The 25,214-nt window shown below is 42.1% G+C and overlaps 1 protein-coding gene across 1 annotated transcript in view; it reads right to left on the minus strand.

Annotated features, from left to right (window-relative positions):
• LOC132816696 (piwi-like protein 4) overlaps positions 1–25,214 on the minus strand; it is a 156,518-nt gene that overhangs the window by 119,785 nt on the left and 11,519 nt on the right. Inside the window, exon 5 of the mRNA XM_060826577.1 lies at positions 8,123–8,320. Coding sequence (XP_060682560.1) covers positions 8,123–8,320 — 198 coding nt within the window. The remainder of the gene's footprint in view (positions 1–8,122; positions 8,321–25,214) is intronic.

The raw sequence follows: 25,214 nt of genomic DNA on the forward strand, positions 1-25,214 counted from the left end.
TTAACATGGCCAATTCACCTGACCCGCACATCTTTTGGTCTGTGGGAGGAAACCGGAGCACCCGGAGGAAACCCACGCAGACACGGGGAGAACGTGCAAACTCCACACAGTCAGTCGCCTGAGGCGGGAATTGAACCCAGGTCCCTGGCGCTGTGAGGCAGCAGTGCTAACCACTGTGCCACCGTGCTGCCCCTAAAGCAGTTGTATTAAACAACGTACACGGAAAAATTTGAATGTATTCCAGAATGTTGCTATCTTAAAAATGTAGCCTTGATGAGGAAATGGAAATCATTACATATTCAGGCAGATGAGAAAACGGGCAGAAGTTCATCAAGTTGTTTTATCAGTAGGTTACAGAAAGGAGGTGTTGTGAGTAGCATGAATTACTGGTAGGTTGTCATTTAGAGTAAGGAAAAACTCAAGCCAAAATATTAAAATGTTTTATTGGCCTGGATTGCAGAGATGTGGTTGAATTTTGCCAGACATGTCATACATGTCAGGTAATTGGAAAACCTCAGGAAGTGATAGAAACAACCCTCTAATATCCATTCCCACATTTGAGGAACCTTTTACAAGAGTCCTAATTGATTGAATAGGACCCCTCCCTTGATTTGATTGTATTTCAGCAGGTAGGCCATATCTAGCAGGAAATTTCAGTGGCTCTTCTACAATCCTTTTAGCCATGATATTGCTTGATGGAATGGCCTCCAGAAATCTAACAGATACATCTACTATGGTCAACAAATATAGATTCCCACATTTAATTTTAGGGAGGGGTCCAATGCAACCATTTAAGACTCTTGTCATATTATTTGATAAGAAGACCAGATGAAAGGAAATCTCAATGTATCAAGTGAATACACTCAAAAGGTATTTTGACTAGGAAGGAAAGCAAAAGATCAATGTATTACTGGTTACAACACAAAGTGAAGAACCGATTTCAGATGATTCTGAATTGGACATGCCTCAAATTAAATTGTACAATGAGGAAGCTCTCAAAAATTTGGACACATTATTGTGTTACTTTCCAGAGGAAAATCAAAATGAGCTGAAAGGTTTTTACAAATCAGCTGGCATGTTATGTGGGAAGAAACTGGGAAGTACTAATCTAATTACACATGACGTAGATATAGGAAATGCTGTTCCAATTCAGCAACATCATATAGACGTAATCCTTTGAAGTTGGCAAGACATAGAAAGCATGTTCAGAAATGCCATAATTCAAGTGAATTGCAGGAAATGGAGCTCACTCATAGCAATGATGCCAAAACCTACGATGTGGACTATCACAAAGTCAATGAAGTTACAAAGTCTGATTCATATCTTATTCCAAGTTTGGAAGACTGTATTGAGAAGGTGGGACAAGTAAATTATATTTCTATGTTGGACTTACTGAGAAAATGCTCAAGGGTGAAGAAAATTTCAGCTTTCAGAGACTGAACGGCTTGTACCAGTTTAAAGTCATACCATTTAGTATAAAAATGAGCCAGCCACATTTCAAAGGTTAACCAATAAAGTCATTTCAGGATTGTGTGTTGTACATAAATAATCTGGTGATTTTCAGTCACACAATTAGAGGAAGGAGCAATTAGAGCATCAAGCAGAATTATTTGGTCAATTTCAAGAGACTGGCTTGGTGACAAACTTGGCTGTGAGTTCACAAAAGCCCAAGTCATGTTCCTGGGCCATATCATGGACAGATGGCTCCACAGGTTGTGAAAACAAAGATGTTTATGGAGTTTCCCATACCACTAATGAAAACAGAAGTACTATGATTCCTAGGACTGAATTTTTTTTATCAAAAATTAAGTATTGAATTTTAGCAGTGTGGTTGCTGCACTGACGGACCTGTTGTAGAAGCACAAAATGAGCCAGCCACATTTCAAAGGTTAACCAATAAAGTCATTTCAGGATTGTGTGTTGTACATAAATAATCTGGTGATTTTCAGTCACACAATTAGAGGAAGGAGCAATTAGAGCATCAAGCTTTTTTTTTATGTCAAGAATAAAAGGATGACTAGGGTAGGTATCGGTCCAGTCAAGGATAGTAGTGGGAAGTTGTGTGTGGAGGCGGAGGAGATTGGAGAGACATTAAATCAGTACTTTTCATCAGTATTCACTCAGGAACAGGACACTGTTGCTGATGTGAATATGGAATCACAAATAATTAGAATGGATGCCCTGGAAATATGCAGGGAAGAGGTTTTGGGAATATTGGAAAGGATGAATATAGATAAGTCTCCTGGGCCTGATGGCATTTACCCCAGGATCCTATGGGAAGCTAGGGAGGAGATAGCAGAGCCATTGGCCTGGATCTTTATGTCGTCATTGTCAACGGGAATAGTACCAGAGGACTGGAGGATAGCGAATGTGGTCCCATTGTTCAAGAAAGGGAGTAGGGATAGCCCTAGTAACTATAGGCCAGTGAGTCTGACTTCAGTGGTGGGCAAAGTCTTAGAGAGAATGGTAAGGGATAAGATTTATGAACATCTGGGTAGGAATAACGTGATCAGGGATAGCCAGCATGGTTTTGTGAAGGGCAGGTCGTGCCTCACAAACCTTATTGAGTTCTTTGAGAAGGTGACTAAGGAAGTGGATGAGGGTAAAGCAGTAGATGTTGTGTATATGGATTTTAGTAAGGCGTTCGATAAGGTTCCCCATGGTAGGCTAATGCTAAAACTTCGGAGGTATGGCATTGAGGATACATTAGAGGTTTGGATTAGGAATTGGCTGGCTGGAAGGAGACAGAGGGTAGTAGTTGATGGATTATGTTCATCTTGGAGCGCAGTTACTAGCGGTGTACCACAAGGATCTGTTTTGGGACCATTGCTTTTTGTTATCTTTATAAATGATCTAGAGGAAGGACTTGAAAGCTGGGTAAGCAAGTTTGCGGATGACACAAAAGTCGGTGGAGTTGTGGATAGTGAGGAAGGAAGTGGTAGGTTACAGCGGGATATAGATAAGTTGCAGAGCTGGGCGGAAATGTGGCAAATGGAATTCAATGTAGCTAAGTGCGAAGTCGTTCACTTTGGTAGGAATAACAAGATGATGGATTACTGGGCTAATGGTAGGCTACTTGGTAGTGTGGATGAGCAGAGGGATCTTGGTGTCCATGTACACAGATCTCTGAAAGTTGCCACCCAGGTAAATAGTGCTGTGAGGAAGGCATATGGTGTACTGGGCTTTATTGGCAGAGGAATTGAGTTCCGGAGTCCTGAGGTCATGTTGCAGTTGTATAAGACTCTGGTGAGGCCTCATCTGGAGTATTGTGTGCAGTTTTGGTCGCCATACTATAGGAAGGATGTGGAAGCTTTAGAACGAGTGCAGAGGAGGTTTACCAGGATGTTGCCTGGAATGGTAGGAAAATCTTATGAGGAAAGGCTGAGGCACTTGGGGCTGTTCTCATTGGAGAAGAGAAGGTTTAGGGGAGATCTGATAGAAGTGTATAAGATGATTAGGGGTTTAGATAGGGTAGATACTAAGAACCTTTTACCGCTAATGGAGTCAGGTGTTACTAGGGGACATAGCTTTAAATTAAGGGGTGGTAGGTATAGGACAGATGTTAGGGGTAGATTCTTCACACAGCGGGTTGTGAGTTCATGGAATGCCCTGCCCGTATCAGTGGTGAACTCTCCTTCTTTATGTTCATTTAAGCGGGCATTGGATAGGCATTTGGAAGTTATTGGGCTAGTATAGGTTAGGTAGGACTCGGTCGGCGCAACATCGAGGGCCGAAGGGCCTGTACTGCGCTGTATCCTTCTATATTCTATGTTCTATGTTCTAAAACACTTCAGTGGAGGGAAGAGTGTCAGAAGATATTTGACAATCTGAAAGCTGTGGTAATCACCACCTCTGTGTTAGCAACATCTAATTATGCAAAGCCATTCAAGGTGGCTATCGATACAAGTGATGTAGGGGTTGGTGATGTACTCTTACAAGACAACAAGAGAACACCTATTGGGTATCTTTTCCAAAAGCTAAATATTCATCAAAAGAAATATTCCACAATTGAGGAGACTTTACATTTGGCATTAGCATTCAACATTTTTGTTGTCAATCATGTGTCTGAGATAATTGTATATACTAATCATAACGCTTTAAGGTTTTTTGAAAAATTTAAGGATAAAAATTCCAGACTATTTAGATGGAGTTTATTATTGCAGCCATTCAAATTATATATGTAGCAGGATAAGAGAATGTAATTGCCAACATGTTGTCACGATTTAGATGAGTGAAGATGGAGGCATTCTGTGGGGGAATAATGAATTGAAATGTACTGTAGTATTGAATGTGTGTATGCTTAGCGACAATGAAATATATGTGTAATGCAGTATACTAATAGCCAAAGATCAAAAGGTTTTAAAAATCAAGCCATCCTTGGACATTGATGGTTCATTTTATTTAAAGGGGGAAGGTGTGACGATACTATGGCTTTAAGAGGTGTCCTTTGTCCTTTTTTTTGTAAAGAGAGGTTAAGACAGGAATGGCAAACAATCTGTTCCTAGCTAGTGAAGTGAACAGGTTGTGAGTCCGTGTGCATTTTAAAAATTGAAGCAGCATGAAGGGTGAGTTTAAGCTCCCATCAAACCAGGATTTTAGTTTAACTTTCCATAGCTGTTGGAGTTTAGAAGCTGCTATTCTCCCTGCTACACCAAAATGCTTGCATCCTTTCTCTTTCTCACAGAGTTTTCTCTTGATTTTCTCCTGTATCAGGAAATAGATAGGGCATGTCAGAAAGGCAAGATCGCGGTGATCATGGGGGACTTCAATATGCAAATGGATGGGTGAATAATGTTGCCAGTGGAACCAAAGAAAGGAATTTCATGGAATGCTTACAGGATGGCTTTTTGGAACAGCTTGTGATGGAGCACACAAGGGAGCACGCTATTCTGAACTTAGTGCTGTGTAATGACTTTATAAAAGATCTTAAAGTAAGGGAACACTTAGGAGGCAGCAATGATAATATGGTAGAGTTAAGTCTGCAGTTTGAAAGAGAGAAAGCAAATTTGGATGCAACGGTGTTACAATTACAGAGGCATGAGAGAGGAACTGACAAAAATCGACTGGAAGCAGAGCCTTGTGGGGAAGACAGTTGAGCAACAATGGCAGGAGTTTCTGGGTGTAATTGAGGACACAGTACAGAGGTTCATCCCAGAGAAAAGAAAGAATATTCAGGGGGTGAGGGAGCCATGGCTGACAAAGGAAGTCAGGAAATGTATCATAGAAAAAGAGAGAGCCTATAAAGTGACCAAGAGCACTGGAAAATCAGAAAATTAGCAAGACTACAAAAACAAACAGAGGATAACAAATAGAGAAATAAGAAAGAGGATCAAATGTGAAGGTAAGCTAGCCAATAATATTAAAAAATATAGTTAAAGTTTATTTCAATACATAAGGAACTAACAAGAGGTAATTATTGGACGATCAGCCTAACTTCAGTTGTAGGTAAAATTCTAAAATCCATCGTTAAGGATGAGATTCCTAAATTCTTGGAAGTGCAGGGTGAGATTAGAACATGTCAGCACGGATTTAGTAAGGGGAAGTCATGCCTGACAAGCCTGTTAGAATTATTTGAAGAGGAAACAAGTAGGTTAGACCAGGGAATCCCAGTGGATGTTATCTACCTAAATTTCTAAAAGGTCTTTGATAAGGTACCTCACAGGAGACTGCTGTGTAAGATGCTCGAGGTGAGCTACTGAGAGGTGGTATTTTTTCGGATGGCAGCTGGTGACAAATGATGTCATGCAGGGTTCAGTGTTGGGGCAGCTGCTGTTCACTTTATATATTAATGATCTGGATGAGGGGACTGGGGGCATTCTGGCGAAGTTCGCTGATGATACGAAGTTAGGCAGACAGGCAAGTGGTACTGAGGAGTGGGGAGGAGGCAGAAAGATTTAGACAGTTTAGGACAGTGGTCCAGGAAATGGCTGATGAACTTCAATGTGAGCAAATGCGAGGTCTTCCACTTTGGAAAAAAGAATACCAGCATGGACTATTTTCTAAACAGTGAGAAAATTCATAAAGCCAAAGTACAAAGGGATTTGGGAGAGCTAATCCAGGATTCTCTCAAGGTTGACTTGCAGATTGAGTCCATGGTTAAGAAAGCAAATGTAATGTTGTCATTTATCTCAAGGGGGTTGGAATTTAAAAGCAGCGATGTGCTACTGAGACTTTAAAAGCTCTAGTTAGGCCCCATTTAGAATAGTGTCCAATTCTGGGCCTGGGCCCCATACCTCAGGAAGGACATACTGGCACTGGAACGTGTCCAGCGCAGATTCACACAGATGATCCCTGGAATGGTAGGCTTAACATACGATTAACGGCTGAGGATCCTGGGATTGTATTCATTAGAGTTTAGAAGGTTGAGGAGAGATCTAATAGAAACTTACAAGATAATGCTTGGCTTAGAAATGGTGGACGCTAGGATTAGACAGTGAAACAGCCTTGGAATTAGAGGGGATCAATTTAGAATTGAAATGAGGAGACATTTCCTCAGCTAGAGAGTGGTGGGCCTGTGGAATTCATTATCACCGAGCGCAGTGGATGTTAAATGTCTTCAAGGCAGAGATTGATAAATTCTTGATCTTGCAAGGAATTAAGGGTTACGGGGAAGAATGCAGGTAAGTGGCATTGAAATGCTCACCAGCCATGATTGAATGGCGGTGTGGACTCAATGGGCCAAATGGCCTTACTTCCACTCCTACGCCTTATGGTCTTCTGGTCTTCTTTCTTCCTGAACTGGAGCATTGCATAAGAGGTAATCCATTTAACTAATTTTATCTTGCCCAAGGGTGTGATCATGGAATGTTACTATGTTGGAATGGTTGCTGTTTATTCTTTAAATAGAATTAAGTTATTCCAATTTTTTTGGTATTGTTACTATAGTGTAAGAATAAAGTGTGTTTTGCTTGAAGCCTGGTAATTTGACTAATTTGATGCATTTTGAATACAATGGTTTTAAAAATAAGGAAAGATTGGGGTCAAAAGTATCTTTTAAATATATATTGAGGGTTTTTTTTACTGGTCCACAACAGTAAGAATAATGTAACAATGTTGTTGATCAGAGAACTGAAATTGTCTTGATTCTTTACCAAGCAGACAACCGAGCCCAACAGCAGACATTCCAAATATCAGGAATACATTAGATTACCTTCAGTATGGAAACAGGGTTTTTGGCACAGCAAGTCCACACTGACCCTCCAAAGAGTAACCCACCCAGACCCACTCCCCTACATTTATGCCTGACTATTGCAACTAACACTATAGGCAATTTAGCATGATCTGCACATCTTTGGATTGTGGGAGGAAACTTGTGCAGACACAAGGAGAATGTGCAAACGCCATACAGACAGTCACCTGAGGCAGGGACCGAACCTGGGTCCCTTGCACTATGAGGCAGCAGTGCTAACCACTGAGCCACCATGCCACCCCCTTCTACAAGATCAATTCAGCATCAATAATGGAATGAAAAAGAACTGAAAATGATGCTCAAGAATACTAATATTTTGATTTGAGATTGTATTACGGAGTTTCGAAGATCATTCATATGACTTGACCTAAAAGCAGTTAATTAACAATGATGAGTGACATGGTTTCTTAATTAACATCCTTTCTTTTACCTTTAATCCACATGTACAATCACATTGTGAAAGGTTTTTTGTGATCCCCTGACATTATTGCTAGATTTTTTATAACAAATAATTTGGAACAATATACATGAAAATACAATGTTGATTATGCATTTTTGAACAAGTTATACTTGCATTTTCATAGGTGAAACTTCCACCAAGCTTCTCTTTCAAAATTTAAATGCACAGAAAAGACAAACAGAACTTACAAAATCACATGAACATGAAGACAAATAAAACTTTTAACTCAGAATCAGTTACTACACAATTTTAAGTAATGATGCAACATTAGGTAGAATTATTAATTACAATTTCATTAACTGAGTAAAGAGACTATTCTACCAATAACTTTAAAGATTTCAAATACTGTTTAGTTTTTATTTTTTGTTTTGATGATTAAATTTTTAAAAATAATTTTGTTGTTATTACTATCACACCAGAAGATGACAATAAGAACCTACATATCAACTAGCTCTTCTGGTTTGTTTATTTACCTTGTAAGAACAACAAATCCCACTAACTCATTCATACAGGTATCACTGAAATGTTGGTCACCAACTCTGTTGTATAGCTCAGTCATGAAGTCTAATACAGTTTCACTACGTAGAACTTTGTGGCTTATATCAACAGACAACAGGATCTTGGTCTCATATCTCAAGATTGAAGTAGAAAAGCCTGGCCATAAAATCAACCTGGAATGAGAAAATGCATAAATCATAAATACATGGCAATTCAGTATTTGGACCCTTTCCAAATACAACTGAATTGAGATAAATTCTAATTTTGATTATTTCAGAATGGAAGAGGAAGAGAAGTCAAACATTGGCAGATAAGGCACTGGATTAACAGCATATAGCAGGATTCAAGAACTTGACAAATAATTAATGACTGCATACTTTCTTTTGACTGAAGCTGATTTTTCCATTGGACTATCGATTTTCTATTACCTGTTTATGTAGCTCTTCTAGACTCACTCCTGCTTTTGAGATATTTAACTCTGCTCTGGACTAGTCCTGCTATTTGGTCCTGCTTGTTTCATCCCACTGTGGATATCACTCCCAAGGGACTGAACACAGTTCTAGTGCCATTTAATTTCGGTGACTGCTCACTTCTGTGACCACTCAATCCCCACTCATCTTTCAAAATTCCTCAATTGCCTTTGAAGCTTTCTTTGAACCACACCATCAAGCTCATTATGCTGCTTCCAATCATGTTTGCTTCAAACAACCTTACAGGTGATCTTTTGCAGTGGTCCCATGGACTCTCATAGGCTTTGGAGCTGTTGGTTAATGCATTTCACTTACACTACACTTCATCCTTTTGTTGGTATAATGGGTCCATCTTAGCAACAAGAGAGTCCACTATGCAGTTCCACTGAACTGCAGGATCAGTCTTTCCTGACACATGATCAATTGTCCATTTTTCCTTGGCTGTCTATTTCTACAAGGTAACTCCCACCAATGCTTCCATTGATATCTTGCCCTACATGTTTCCTGGATATAGTCTTGTTCCATAAGTAAATCTGAAGTTAAAAGGGTAGAGCTTTTTATTTATTCTTTCTTCGGATATTGGCATCTCTGGTGAGGCCAATAACAGTTGCCCTTGAACTAGGTGACTTTATGCACCATTTCAGAAAGCAATTACAGACCACCACATAACTGTGATTTGGAATCTCATGTAGAACGGACCAGGTACAGTTGATGAAGTTCCTTTCCAGAAGGGCATGACTGTACTGGATGGGATTTTATGACAATTGATAATAGTTTCATATTCACCATTACAGAGACTAGCTTACAATTCCAATGTAAGTGAATTGAAATTCCACCAAGTTGTCATGGTGGGATTTGGACCTACAGCATTAACCAAGGGCCTTTGTGACATTACGTCTACACAAACACCTCCCAGCTAGCTTGCTCCATGCAGACATTTTCAATATCTGATCCCAAATATTAAATGGTAACTTTATACTTTTTTTACATTGTCTTCTCAGTCAACTGTATGTCGTACCTAATCTCTACATATTTCCTATTGTGGCCATTAATAGTTTTGGTGCTTCAGACCCAAGTCCACTACCTGAATCTCTGTTTCTATTCTTGAGTGCAAAAGCCTTTCTCCCCTTTGCTCTCTTGCCACACATGGAGCATCCAGCACAGGGATCATCGTCTCAGGTGAGAAGTCAGCCATTAAGGAAGAGAAATATTCATCACCCTCTGGGTGAGGACATTTGCATTCTCTACTGGAGGGTTGTGGATGCACAGTTGGTGAGAATATTCAAGAATTAAATTAATATATTTATGGTCTGTAAGGGTATCAAAAGATATGAGGATATGGCAGAATGATTAACTTTGACATCAAAACCATCTTAATAAACTGCTGAACTTGCTCAATTGATGGTATGATCCAATTCACTTTTCTTGCAAATTTTCTGCTTCATTACCAATCTCGGGTTGAATTCCTCTTGAACATTTCTGATGTTTCTCACTGTGTTCTTTTCAGCATTCTCTAAAGAGCTCTCACCATTGTTTGATTACAAGAAGCACCCCCAATTGCTTCATTCTTCAATCTTCCTTTCCAACACATCCACTGAGTAGCCACATCACCAATCTCTTGCCTACATCCTACTGTGGGCGGCACAGTGGCACAGTGGTTAGCACTGCTGTCTCACAGCGCCAGAGACCCGGGTTCAATTCCCGACTCAGGCGACTGACTGTGTGGAGTTTGCACATTCTCCCTGTGTCTGCGTGGGTTTCCTCCGGGTGCTCTGGTTTCCTCCCACAGTCCAAAGATAGAACATAGAACATAGAAGGATACAGCGCAGTACAGGCCCTTCGGCCCTCGATGTTGCGCCGACCGAATCCTACCTAACCTATACTAGCCCAATAACTTCCAAATGCCTATCCAATGCCCGCTTAAATGACCATAAAGAAGGAGAGTTCACCACTGATATGGGCAGGGCATTCCATGAACTCACAACCCGCTGTGTGAAGAATCTACCCCTAACATCTGTCCTATACCTACCACCCCTTAATTTAAAGCTATGTCCCCTAGTAACACCTGACTCCATTAGCGGTAAAAGGTTCTTAGTATCTACCCTATCTAAACCCCTAATCATCTTATACACTTCTATCAGATCTCCCCTAAACCTTCTCTTCTCCAATGAGAACAGCCCCAAGTGCCTCAGCCTTTCCTCATAAGATTTTCCTACCATTCCAGGCAACATCCTGGTAAACCTCCTCTGCACTCGTTCTAAAGCTTCCACATCCTTCCTATAGTATGGCGACCAAAACTGCACACAATACTCCGGATGAGGCCTCACCAGAGTCTTATACAACTGCAACATGACCTCAGGACTCCGGAACTCAATTCCTCTGCCAATAAAGCCCAGTACACCATATGCCTTCCTCACAGCACTATTTACCTGGGTGGCAACTTTCAGAGATCTGTGTACATGGACACCAAGATCCCTCTGCTCATCCACACTACCAAGTAGCCTACCATTAGCCCAGTAATCCATCATCTTGTTATTCCTACCAAAGTGAACGACTTCGCACTTAGCTACATTGAATTCCATTTGCCACATTTCCGCCCAGCTCTGCAACTTATCTATATCCCGCTGTAACCTACCACTTCCTTCCTCACTATCCACAACTCCACCGACTTTTGTGTCATCCGCAAACTTGCTTACCCAGCTTTCAAGTCCTTCCTCTAGATCATTTATAAAGATAACAAAAAGCAATGGTCCCAAAACAGATCCTTGTGGTACACCGCTAGTAACTGCGCTCCAAGATGAACATAATCCATCAACTACTACCCTCTGTCTCCTTCCAGCCAGCCAATTCCTAATCCAAACCTCTAATGTATCCTCAATGCCATACCTCCGAAGTTTTAGCATTAGCCTACCATGGGGAACCTTATCGAACGCCTTACTAAAATCCATATACACAACATCTACTGCTTTACCCTCATCCACTTCCTTAGTCACCTTCTCAAAGAACTCAATAAGGTTTGTGAGGCACGACCTGCCCTTCACAAAACCATGCTGGCTATCCCTGATCACGTTATTCCTACCCAGATGTTCATAAATCTTATCCCTTACCATTCTCTCTAAGACTTTGCCCACCACTGAAGTCAGACTCACTGGCCTATAGTTACTAGGGCTATCCCTACTCCCTTTCTTGAACAATGGGACCACATTCGCTATCCTCCAGTCCTCTGGTACTATTCCCGTTGACAATGACGACATAAAAATCCAGGCCAATGGCTCTGCTATCTCCTCCCTAGCTTCCCATAGGATCCTGGGGTAAATGCCATCAGGCCCAGGAGACTTATCTATATTCATCCTTTCCAATATTCCCAAAACCTCTTCCCTGCATATTTCCAGGGCATCCATTCTAATTATTTGTGATTCCATATTCACATCAGCAACAGTGTCCTGTTCCTGAGTGAATACTGATGAAAAGTACTGATTTAATGTCTCTCCAATCTCCTCCGCCTCCACACACAACTTCCCACTACTATCCTTGACTGGACCGATACCTACCCTAGTCATCCTTTTATTCTTGACATACCTATAGAAAGCCTTTGGGTTTTCCCTAATCCTACCAGCTAAAGACTTTTCATGTCCCCTTCTCGCTTCTCTTAGCTCCCTCTTTAGCTCCTTCCTGGCTACCTTATAACTCTCAATCGCCCCTACTGAACCTTCACGCCTCATCTTTACATATGCCGCCTTCTTCCCTTTCACAAGGGACTCCAATTCCTTACTAAACCACGGCTGCCTCACAAGGCCCTTTACACCATGCCTGACTGGTACATACCTATCGAGGACACGCAGTAGCTGCTCCTTGAACAATCCCCACATCTCATTAGTGTTCTTCTCTTGAAGCCTGTTTTTCCAATCCACACATCCTAAGTCATGCCTCACTGCATCATAATTTCCCTGCCCCCAGCTATAGCTCTTGCCCTGCGATGCACGATTATCCCTCTCCATCACTAAAGTAAAAGTCACCGAGTTGTGGTCACTGTCCCCGAAGTGCTCACCTACCTCCAAGTCTAACACCTGGCCTGGTTCATTACCTAGAACCAAATCCAATATAGCCTCCCCTCTTGTTGGCCTGTTGACATATTGTGTCAGGAAACCCTCCTGCACACATTGTACAAACACCGACCCATCTAATGAACTCGAGCTATAGCTCTCCCAGTCAATATCTGGGAAGTTAAAGTCCCCCATAACAACCACCCTGCTACCTTCACTCTTTTCCTGAATCATCCTCGCAATATTATCCTCTACTTCTCTATGACTATTAGGAGGCCTGTAGAAAACACCTAACAGGGTGACCTCACCTTTCCTATTTCTAACCTCAGCCCAAACTACCTCAGATGGCAAGTCCTCTTCCATCGTCCATTCCACTGCTGTGATACTGTCTTTGACAAGTAATGCCACGCCTCCCCCTTTTTTACCCCCATGTCTGATCCTACTAAAACATTTGAACCCTGGAACGTGCAACAGCCATTCTTGTCCCTGTTCTACCCACGTCTCTGTAATGGCCACAACATCGAAGTCCCAGGTACCAACCCACGCTGCAAGTTCACCTACCTTATTCCTTATACTTCTGGCATTGAAGTATACACACTTCAATCCACCTTTCTGGTTACAGGCACCCTCCTTAGAGATCGTTGCATTATTCCTAACCTCCCTACACTCAAGGTCCTGTACCCTAAAGCTACAGTCCTGGTTCCCATGCCCCCGCGGAGTTAGTTTAAACCCTCCCAAAGAGCACTAGCAAACCTCCCCCCAAGGATACTGGTGCCCCTCAGGTTCAGGTGTAGCCCATCCTTTTTATAGAGGTCCCACCTTCCCCAGAAAGGACCCCAGTTGTCCAGAAACCGGAATCCCTCCCTCCTGCACCATCCCTGTAGCCACGCATTTAACTGCTCTCTCTCCCTATTCCTCGACTCTCTATCACGTGGCACGGGTAACAAACCAGAGACTACAACTCTGTTTGTTCTAACTCGGAGCTTCCAACCTAGCTCCCTGAAAGCCTGTCTGACATCCTCACCCTTCTTCCTACCTATATCGTTGGTGCCAACGTGGACCACGATCTGGGGCTGCTCCCCCTCCCCCTTAAGGACCCGGAAAACACGATCAGCGACATCACGTACCCTTGCACCTGGGAGGCAACATACCAAACGTGAGTCCCTGTCGCCCCCACAAAACCGTCTGTCTGTACCCCTCACTATCGAGTCCCCAAGAACAATTGCTCTACCTTTCTCCACCCTACCCTTCTGAGCAACGGGGCCAGGCTCCGTGCCAGAGGCCTGAACCTCGTTGCTTGCCCCTGGTAAGTCATCCCCCCCACAAGTATCCAAAACGGTATACTTGTTCTTGAGGGGAATGACCGCAGGGGGTCCCTGCAGTGGCTTCCTCCTCCCACTCCCCCTCACTGTCACCCATCTATCTTGAACTTTCGGAGTAACTACTTGCCTAAAGCTCCGATCTATGACCTCCTCTGCCTCCCGAATGATCCGCAGATGTGCGGGTCAGGTGAATTGGCCATGCTAAATTGCCCGTACTGTTAGATGTAGGGGTATGGGTGGGTTGCGCTTTGGCGGGTCAGTGTGGACTTGTTGGGCCGAATGGCCTGTTTCCACACTGTAAGTAATCTAATCTAATCCCTCTTCCTCCTATATAAGGCTGTCCATCCAAAAACACTAAGCTGAATTTAACTAGTAAGATGAAGGTATATTCTAATGCTGTTATTAGTCTGCATCAGAACTGTGAACCAGCAACAGAGCAGCATAACATATATCCATCCTAAGCAGTCAACATAACTTGGAGATGCAAGAGGCAATGGTGTCCTTATATGCAATGCTCTTTCCAGTGTTGCAGTTTTGGAAGGTGTTGCCAAAGAAGCTTTCATTACAAATTTGAAGTATTATAAGATGGTTATGATGAACATGTTTTAAACCATCTCAAATTGTTGGCTACATAGTTGAACAGAACTTGAGCACTGCCAAAAAAAATTCAAAATTTTTCATCTTGCATTCATCAGGGCAAACTTGCACAATGATCAAATCTAAAAAGGAACAATTTATACTGCATGAGCAGAGGGTGCTGACTGATTAAGAAGGGTACTCTAATTAGTAGAGGTATTGTCACAGAGAATCAACCAGGAAATTGATATCTTCAAGCTCTGATTCACATGAAAAAAGCAGATTGTGATGGCGGCATTTTTTTCTGTATGCAAAGGATAGAGCTGAATGTGAAAGTATGTGATTTCTAGCACCTGTAAGCAAACAGCGCTATAAACTCAACTGATCATCATAAATTGATAAAATGTGATACGAATTAAGGTGCCGGAGTGAGGTCAGGTATGTAGGCTTAGTGAACCTGTTTGACTGACAAACCATATCAAATCTAGAACTCTTTGCAATAGACAGACTGCTGTCTGGATACAGAGTCAAGAAGTGCAGTGCTGGAAAAGCACAGCCAGAGAGGCTGAGGGAAGAAATCACCGGAGTGGACTTTGCTGCTGCAAGTTGAATCAGAGGTTAGCCGAAGAGCAAGTGAGAGGATATATGTTGTCATTGATGCTATGACTCAGCACTGGAAACTGAGAATGATTTAGCTTGTTTCTTGATGCTGGCAGACAGCAAGCTGGTTTGAAGTGTGTCTACTTCAACACCAGAAGTATCCAAAATAAGGTAGGTGAGCTTGCAGCATGGATTGGAACCTTGGACTGCGACATTTTGGCCATTTTGGAGACATGGATACAACAGGGTCAGGAATGAATGTTGCAGGTTCCAGGGTTTAGATCTTTCATTAAGAACAGGCAAGGCAGTAAAAGAGGGGGAGGTGTGGCCTTGTTAGTCAAAGATAGTATAATGGTGGCTGAAAGAACTTTTGACGAGGACACGTGTACAGAATTAGGAGGGGTTGAAGTTAGAAACAGGAGAAGAGAGGTCACACTGCTGGAAATTTTTTTTATAGACCTCCGCTGAGTTCCAGGGAGCTGGAGGAGAGGATTGACAAAATGATTCTGGGTAGGAATGAAAGGAACACAATGGTCATTATGGGGGCTTTAACTTACCCAATGTTGACCGGAAATGCTCTAACCCTAGTACGTCAGATGGATCAGTTTTTATCCAATGTGCTCAGGAGGGTTTCCTGACACAGTATATCGAGGGGTCGACAAGAGGGGAGGCCACACTGGATCTCATGCTTGGTAATGAACCAGGCCAGGCGTTTGATTTCGTGGCAGGTGAGCGCTTTGGAGGGAGTCACCACAATTCAATTACGTTTAGTTTAGCAATGGAAAGGGATAGGTACATGCCATAGGGCAAGAGTTATAAATGGGGGAAGGGGGCAATTATAATGTGATTAGGCAAAACTTGGGATGCACAGAATACCAAAATGCAGGGGATGGGGATAATTGAAATGTGGAGCTGGTTTAAGGAACAAATATTGCGTGTCCTTGACAACTATGTCCCTGTTAGGCAGGGAGGAAGTGATTAGGTAAGGAAATCATGGTTTACTACAGAAATTGCATCTCTTGTTAAGCGGAAGAAGGAGGCTTATGTGACAATGAGACAAAATGGTTCAGATGAGGCGAGAGAGAGTTACAGATCAGCTAGGAAGGATTTAAACTGAGAATTAAGAAGAGCAAAGAGAGGACATGAGCAGTCTTTAGCAAATAGAATAAAGGAGAACCTTAAAGCTTTCTATAGGTATGTGAGGAATAAAAGGATGACGAGGGCAGGAATAGGGCCAGTCAAAAACACAAGTGGGAAGTTGTGTGTGGATCCTGTGGAGATCGGAGAGGTGATAAACGAACATTTCTCATCGGTCTTCACTTAGGAAAAGGAGAATATTGTAGAGGAGAAGAATGAGTTACAAGATATTAAACTAGAACGGATCAAGGTTAGTAAGAAAGAGGTGTTATCAATTCTAGAAGGAGTGAAAGTAGACAAGTCCCCGGGCTGGATGGGATTTATCCCAGGATCATCTGGGAAGCTAGGTAGGAGATGGTGGAACCTTTGACTTTGACCTTTGAGTCGTCATTGTCTACAGGTTTAATACCAGAGGACTGGAAGATTGCAAATGTTGTGACCTTGTCAAAAAAGGCAGTAGAGATGACACAGATAATTATAGACCAGTGAACCAGTGGAAAGGATTATAAGAGATAGGATGTCTAATCATCTAGCAAGCAACAATTTGATTTCAGAGAGGCAACATGGTTTCGTCAAGTTCAGGTCGTGTCTCACAAATCTCATTGAGTTTTTTAAGAAGGTGACCAAACATACGATCGAGGGTAGGATAGTTGATGTGGTGTACATGGACTTCCAGTAAAGTCTTTGATAAGGTTCCACATGGTAGGCTATTGGAGAAAATGCAGAGGCATGGGATTGAGGGTGATTTAGCAGTTTGGTTTAGAAACTGGCTTTCTTAAAGAAGGCAGCGAGTGGTGGTTGATGGAAAATATTCAGTCTGGAGTCCAGTTACTAGTGGTGTGCCACAAGGATCTGTTTTGGGACCATTGGTGTTTGTTATTTTTACAAATGACTTAGATGCAAGCATAGGTGGATGGGTTAGTAAGTTTGCAGATGATACTAAAGTCGGTGGAATAGTGGACAATGTGGTTGCAGGTTGCAGGGGGACTTGGATAAACTACAGAATTGGGCTGAGAGGTGACAAATGGGGTTAAATGCAGTTAAATGTGAGGTGATTCACTTTGGGAAGAATAACAGGAAGGGTCAATGGAAACATTATTGGTAGTGTGGATGTGCAGAGGGATTCTGGAGTCCATGTACACAGACCCCTGAAAGTTGTCACCAGGTTGATAGTACTGTTAAGGTGGCATATGGTGTATTAGGTTTTATTGGTAGAGGAATTGAGTTCCAGAACCATAATGTCATGCTGCAACTATACAAAACACTAGAGCAGCTGCACTTGGAATATTGTGTACGGTTCTGATCGCCCCATTCCAGGAAAGATGTGGAAGCATTGGAAAAGGTGCAGAGGAGATTTACCAGGATGTTGCCTGGTCTGGAGGAAAGACCTTACAAGGAAAGGCTGAGAGACTTGGGTCTGGAGGGAAGAAGGCTAAGAGGGAGTTTGATAGAGACATTCAAGATGATCAGAGGTAGACAGTGAAAGTCTTTTTGCTAGGATGATGACGTCAGCTTGTATGCGAGGGCATAACTACAAATTGAGGGGTGATAGATTTAAGACAGATGTCAGAGGCAGGTTCTTTACTCAGAGAGTGGATAGGTGTGGAATGCCCTGCTTGACAATGTAGTTAACTGAGCCACATTAGAGAAATTTAAATAATCCTTGGATAAGCACATGGATGATGATGGGATAGTGTAAGGGGATGAGCTTAGATTTGTGCACAGGTTGGTGCAACATTGTTGGCCGAAGGGCCTGATCTGCACTGTACTGTTCTATGTTCAGATTCTGTTGGCTGAATCTAACATCTTTTTGCCTGTCATTTTTGCTGGTTTTCATGGAGAGTTTCTCTCCACAAGGCCTAACAGATTTTCTAATCATACCTTAGTAAACTTACCTTGTTAACGACCCACGCCAGCCCAACAACATTCTTCATATTTGATCTTAACCCATTCTAATACTTAACCCAGAAGAACTTGCTATTGTCTAGATATTACAGAATGGATCAGTATCCCTGGCATTGGTGCCTTCTTTAAAAGTTCATTTTGCACCCTGACTAACCTGCACTGTTCCTGATATTTGGCCTGGACTTGTCAGAGAAAGGAAAATTTGCACCTCATTTTGTGGCAGGGTCCTGCTGGACAAGTGGTGCAGACACAGGATATCTTCTTACCACTGAACCAGCAATTCAGGCTACAGCATCAATTATCTGGAGCAATACACAGCAATGTAGGAAGAAGTCAATACTTTTCTCTACTCTGCTAGCTTTAGTGCCACCAGGGATGATGTAGTGGCTCAGTGGTTAGTACTGCTGCCTCACTGCACCAGAGACCCAAGTTCGATTCCACCCTCAGGCTACTCTGTGTGTGGACTTCTCCCAAGTCTGCATGGGTTTTTTTTCCAGGTATTCCAGTTTCCTTCCACAGATAAAGACGTGTAGGTCAGGTGCATTGACTATGCTAAATTGTCTATTTGTCCAGCGCCAAACCCTAACCACCCGACACCTGAAGGAAGAATGCCTCATCTTCAGCCTTGTGACCCTCCAACCACATGGGATCAATGTGGATTTCATTCAGTTTGCTCATTTCCCCTCCCCCACCTTATCCAAGATCCAAACTTCTAACTCGACACTGCCCTCGTGACCTGTCTTACCTGTCCATCTTCCTTCCCACCTATCCGCTCCACCCTCCACTCCGACCTATCACCATTACCTCCAGCTTCATCAAGCTATTGAACTTTCAACTACCTTTGCCCCAGCCCCCCCATAAACCACCCCCTCTCCACTCTCATTTATCTCTCCAGCCCCTTAACTCACATCCTCATTCCTGATGAAGGGTTTTTGCCCAAAATGTTGATTCTCCTGCTTCTCGGATGCTGCCTGACCTGCTGTGCTTTTCCAGCATCACACTCTCAACTCTGATGTCCATCTTCTGCAGTCTTCATTTTCTCCTAAATTGCCCATAGTGTCCAGGGATCTGTAGGTTAGGTAAATTAGCCACGGGACACGCTGTTCGGAGATTTGATGGGATAAAAAGCCTTCTTCCACACTGTAGAGATTCTATAATTCTACGATATCTTACAGTTGTACTCTTCTTTGTTATTGTACCCATTCCAACCAAGGTTCATTGTCCACCACTCTTAATATTGTCTGTAACACTTTCCCTCACTCTACTTTACCCATTCTGGATGCTCTGTGCACTGCCTATTCATGCCCGGCATATTTCTATCTGCAACAAAAGTAACAGCTCTGCCATTGATTTCAAATCGCCCATTATCTCTACATTTCTCTCATTCCAGGAAGAAAACAGTCCAAAATAGAACACAAGATGTCAGGACAAGTGGTGGGCTGCCTGAAATTCAGCTCCTCCTCCCTTACGAGGAGAATACCCTGAAGCTATCCACCACAAGCAGCTAACTAACAAGACACTAGTATCAGAGGCTACCCTTGACTTATGAAATTGGGGCCGTCTAACTGTAGTCTATTTCCCTTGATATGAATGAGGTCTGCTGACAACAATGAAAAGCTTCCTGGTTTTGTGTCTGTGCCAAACAGCACAGAAATACAGAGCACTATGACCCTGGTATCACTGGCTGAGGGCAAGATGTAAAAAGGCAAGGCAAGACAATGCAGGGAGCATTCAGGTGGGCACTGAGAAAGAAAGCAAATATCAAAGAGATGTATGCTGCTGCATCCCAAGATGCAGCAGTATTGGAGTATAGAGGCATCCTACAAGTAGACTGGAGTTGCACCATGAGGGTTCTTAGTAACTGGCACAAGTCAGATGCTAATATCTGTTGATATGGGAGTGCCTTGAGTTCAACATGGAGATTGTTGTAGAAAGCAGTGAGCAGTGATTTCCTGCCATCCTGCTTTCACTCAGCAGGCTGTACGATAGAAATCTACATAGTGATGAGGTGAGTCTGCACGTTTAAGATCATTAATAAGCAATACAGTGGTTAGCACTGCTGCCTCACAGCGCCTGAAGACCCGGGTTCAATTCCCGACTCAGGCGACTGACTGTGTGGAGTTTGCACGTTCTCCCCGTGTCTGCGTGGGTTTCCTCCGGGTGCTCCGGTTTCCTCCCACAGTCCAAAGATGTGCGGGTTAGGTGAATTGGCCATGCTAAATTGCCCATAGTGTTAGGTAAGGGGTAATGTAGGGGTATGGGTGGGTTTCGCTTCGGCGGGTCGGTGTGGACTTGTTGGGCCGAAGGGCCTGTTTCCACACTGTAAGTCTAATCTAATCCCCATTAATAATAATAAACAAAGATCATGCCTCAAAAATAAGTTAAAAGAGACAGCTTTCTGTTTCTGATGTCAAGATAGGCCTCCCTGCCACATTTATCATCATAATCTATGATGTTCAGGCCCCCTATAAGATTCCATCGTGTATCTTCTGCAATGCAATGATTGCCTTGTGCCTGGCTGATATGATTCATGTCCTTTAGAAATTATAACCCAATTCTTGTCTGCAGTCTCCAAGATGATTTAATACTCATTGTCAGCTCCCAATACAATCAAAATACAATTAACAGTTATGTTGCTTCAGATTTCATCAATACTTTATGGAGACTCAAGGTTCAGTCCTGACTGATGGAAGTTCTTTTTATTTTCTGCTTTGATACAGCAACTCTACTTTGATAAAGCAAGATGGGGCAGTAAATCAGTTTTCCTGATCATCTCAATTTACTATTTGAAAGCATTCTAACTTCCTACAGTCAATATGTGCATTTACTATATTTTTGTTACTTATAAAATAAAAATAAACAAAGTCAGATAATGTAGAATCAGAGTGGGTAGAACTGTGGAAGCGTAAAGTTAAAAAAAAACACACTGGGAGTTATGTACAGGCCTCCAAACAGTCGTCAGGATATGGGGCATAAAATACACCACGACATAGAAAAGGCGTGTAAGAAAGTCAAAGTTACAGTGATCATGAGGGATTTCAATATTCAGGTGGGCTGGGAAAATTAGACTGGTAGTGGATCGCAAGAAAAGGAATTTGTAATATGTTTACGAGTTGGCTTTTTGGAGCAGCTTGTGGTGCAGCCCACTAGGGAACAGGCAATACTGGATTTAGTATTGTGCAATGAGGCAGACTTGATCAGGCAGCTGACGGAGAAGAAACCCTTTGAAGGCTGTGACCATAATATGATAGAAATTACTCTGCACTTTGATAGGGAATCAGATGTAACAGTATTACAGTTGAATAAAGGCAAATACAGAGGCATGGGAGGATGCTGACCAGAATTGACTGTGAGAGAAGCCTAGCAGAAAAGACAGTGGAACAGCAATGGCGGGAATTTCTGGAAGTAATTCAGGCGACAGCAAAAATTCATCCTGAGATAAAAGAAAGATGATATGGGGAGGATAAGGCAACTATGGCAGATGAGGGATGTCAGGGACAGCATAAATGCAAAAGAGAAAGCATGTAAAATGTTGAAGGGCAGTGGGAAGGCTGAGTATTGGGAAGCCTATAAAGACCAACAGAGAACAACGGAGAAAGTAGTAAGGAGGGAAAATATTAAATATGAGGTTAAGCTAGACAGTAACATTAGGAAAGATTGCAAGAGTTTATTTAAATATATAAAGGGCAAAAGCGAGGCAAGGATGGACATTGGGTATTGAAAAATGATGCTGGGAAAGTAGTAAAGCGAGCAAAGAAATGGCTGAGGAACTCAATAAGTACTTTGCGTCAGTCTTCATGGTGGAAGACCCAAATAATGTCCAAAAAATTCAAGTGTCAGGAGGCAGAGATGAATACAGTGGACATCACCAAGGAGAAGGCTTTAGGAAAACTGAAGGTTTGAAAGTGGATAAATCACCTGGACAAGATGGGCTATATCCTAGAGTTCTGAAGGAGAAAACTGAAGAGATAGTGGAGGCTTTAGTCGTGATCTTTCGGGTATCACTGGAGTCAGGGAAGGTTGCAGAGGACTGGAACATTGCTAATGCAAGCCCTGTTTAAGAGGGGAGTGAGGCAAAAGACTGGAAATTATAGGCTGGTTAGCCTGACATCAATCATTGGTAAGAGTTTGGAGTTCATTGTGAAGGATGAGATTTCTAAAATAGGGCAAAGTCAGCATAGCTTCATCAAGGGGAAGTCATGCCTGACAAATCTGTCAAAATTCTTTGAGGTGGTAATGAGCAGGTTTGACCAAGGATAACCAATGAATGTTATCTATCTGGACTTCCAGAAAGTCTTCGATAAGGTGCCATGCAGAAGGCTACTGAGTAAGATAAGTATTAGAGGCAAGGTGCTAGCATGGATAGAAGATTGGCCTTTTGGCAAAAGGCAAACAGTGGGGGATAAAAGGGGTGCTTTTCAGGATAGAAGTAGGGTCCAAAAGTTGAGAGCACAACTTTTCACTTTTTACATTAATGATCTGAATGAAAGAATTGAGGGTATTCTGGCTAAGTTTGCAAATGCTACAAAGATAGGTGGAGGGACATGTAGTGAAGAGTCAGGGAAGCTGCAGAAAGATTTGGACAGGTTAGGGGAGTCGGCTAAGAAGTAAGAGATGAAATGCAATGCGGAAGAGTGTGGAGTCATGCATTTTGGCAGGAAGAATAGAGACATGGACTATTTTCTAAATGGAGAGAAAATTCAGAAATCTGAAGTGTAAAGGCACTTGGAAGTCCTAATCCAGGATTCTCTTCAAGTAAACTTGGAGATTGAGTCGGTAGTTATGAAGGCAAACACAATGTTGTCATTCATCTCAAGAGGACTAGAATATAAAAGCAGGGATATACTTCTATGGCTTTATAAAGCTCTGATCAGACCACATTTAGCGTACTTTGAGCAATCTTGGGCCACATACCTCAGGGAGGATGAATTGGCCCTGAAGTGCATCCATAGGAGATTTACGAGAATGATCCCAGGACTGAAAGGCTTAACATCTGAGGAATGTTTGAGGACTCTGGGACTATACTCGATGGAGTTGAGAAGGATGAGGGGAGATCTGATTGAAACTTATAGAATACTGAAAGGCAGAGTGGACATTGGGGAGGCATTTCCACTGGTAGGAGAGATAAAGATCCAAGGGCACAATAGAGTAAAGGAAAAACCCTTTAAGCAGAGATAAGAAGAAATTTCTTCAGCCAGAGAGTGACAAATCTGTGGATTTCACTGCTACAGAAAGCTGTAGAGGCCAGCTCATGAAGTATAATTAAAACAGAGGTAGATATGTTCTTGGTTGCCAGGGGGCTGAAAGGTTACAGGGAAAAGGCACAAAAATGGGTTTGGAAAACCTATCAGCCATGATTGAATAGCGGAGCAGATTCGATGGGCCAAATGACCTAATTTCTTCTCCTACGTCCTATGGTCTTATACCAGTTAAACTGATATTTTTGCATTTACTAAGCAAAAACAATTATTGCAGATATATTAATATTAGTCAATTTATTGCCATTCCTGCTAAATTAAGCCACAGGCAAAGTGATAAACAACAATGATAAACTCCGACAGAAATATGGTGTCTGAAAAAGACAATTTATTGAAGCTGTGTCTTGCATTCATCAAGACCACTTGCAAGAATACCAGTTCAAAGGGAAAAGTACCATTCTACCACATGTGAGGAGAGTGGTGACTGGCTCGCATGTAGACTTTGATTTCTAGAGACACTGCCATGAAGAATGTACCAATTAATGATGGATGGCTCTCTTTAAAATTCAAACCAGGCAGGTTGATTCTGATTGGCCACTTTTGAGCTACCTTCTCTTATTTTCTGGATAATTCTTAGCATACAAAAAATTACACTGACAACCAACTTAGGATTATCAGTCAAGCTCACAGTATGGGACAGTTGTATGTACTGCAAAAACTGCAAATATTAATGTACAGGCTCCTGTCCTCTGCAGGCAGAAAGAACACTTGGATGCAATATGCCTGTTTCCACTCAACCAAATTGTCGAGTGTTTGAGGGGATTCGGAGTTGAAGCTGCTAGATACAGCTCTCTTTGCTGTTGCAAAAGCTTGAGTGCTCTCTCTACTGCTAGATTCATTCTGTCAGTGCTCCTTATTCAGGACTGGAGAAGAATGTGAGAAATCTGTTTTGCTGAATTTGCTTTTGCCATAGGTGTGTTTATGGGATGCTGCTATATTGGAACAGTTGATAAGTATTAGTTAAATCATATAGTATTTTAGTATGTATAGCATTATAAAGAGTTAATTTGCTCTGCTGACTTTTAAAAATTGAATGCCCTGGGGGTAGGGTGGTGTGTCTTTGTCTTATAGGTGGAATGTGGGAGGTTTACATTCCCATCCATTGTCATTCAGGGATGATTTACATTTTCATCCCCTACTCAGAACATTACACTTGGCGTTTGACTACTCCCCTATAGTTACAAAAAATACAAATTCACACCAGATCTGGCCATTAAGGGATGATTTGCATTACATTGTTTCTAGAGGTGATGTGGTCACTGCATTGTATCTTGAGTAGCGTATGACTGTGAGGGAGTGATTGGGGGTTGTCTCGTGAGCATTACTAACTGTGATGTAAAGATTTTGTATAAAGGAAGGATTGTTTACTTTGTTCAGAGAGAGACCCCTGGACATGGCTTGCAAGCATGATGAGTAATGTTCAGAGTTTCTCCAAAGCTTGTACAGTACTGTGCTTAATAAATTTTGCTTGTTCACAGAAATTGGTGCTTGCAGTTGCATCAAGTGCATTAGAACCTCAGGAGAAAAAAACTTAACAAACAGGTTAAAGTTATGCCAATTCTTCTTTTATTGCTGGTATTTTAACTGTGATGTAAGAATAAAGGATGATTTGCTTAAAACCTAATAGTTTGACAAATTGAATCACTTCTGGAATGCAGTGCCCTGCATTTGTCTTTCAAGAAAAGTTAGGGTATAGGTTATCTCCTTGATATGTTTTGAAGGGGTTTGGTCTGCTCCATAACACTTTTTTCCTTTA

This window comes from Hemiscyllium ocellatum, chromosome 6, assembly GCF_020745735.1.
Source record: "Hemiscyllium ocellatum isolate sHemOce1 chromosome 6, sHemOce1.pat.X.cur, whole genome shotgun sequence".
NCBI classification, from domain to species: domain Eukaryota; kingdom Metazoa; phylum Chordata; class Chondrichthyes; order Orectolobiformes; family Hemiscylliidae; genus Hemiscyllium; species Hemiscyllium ocellatum.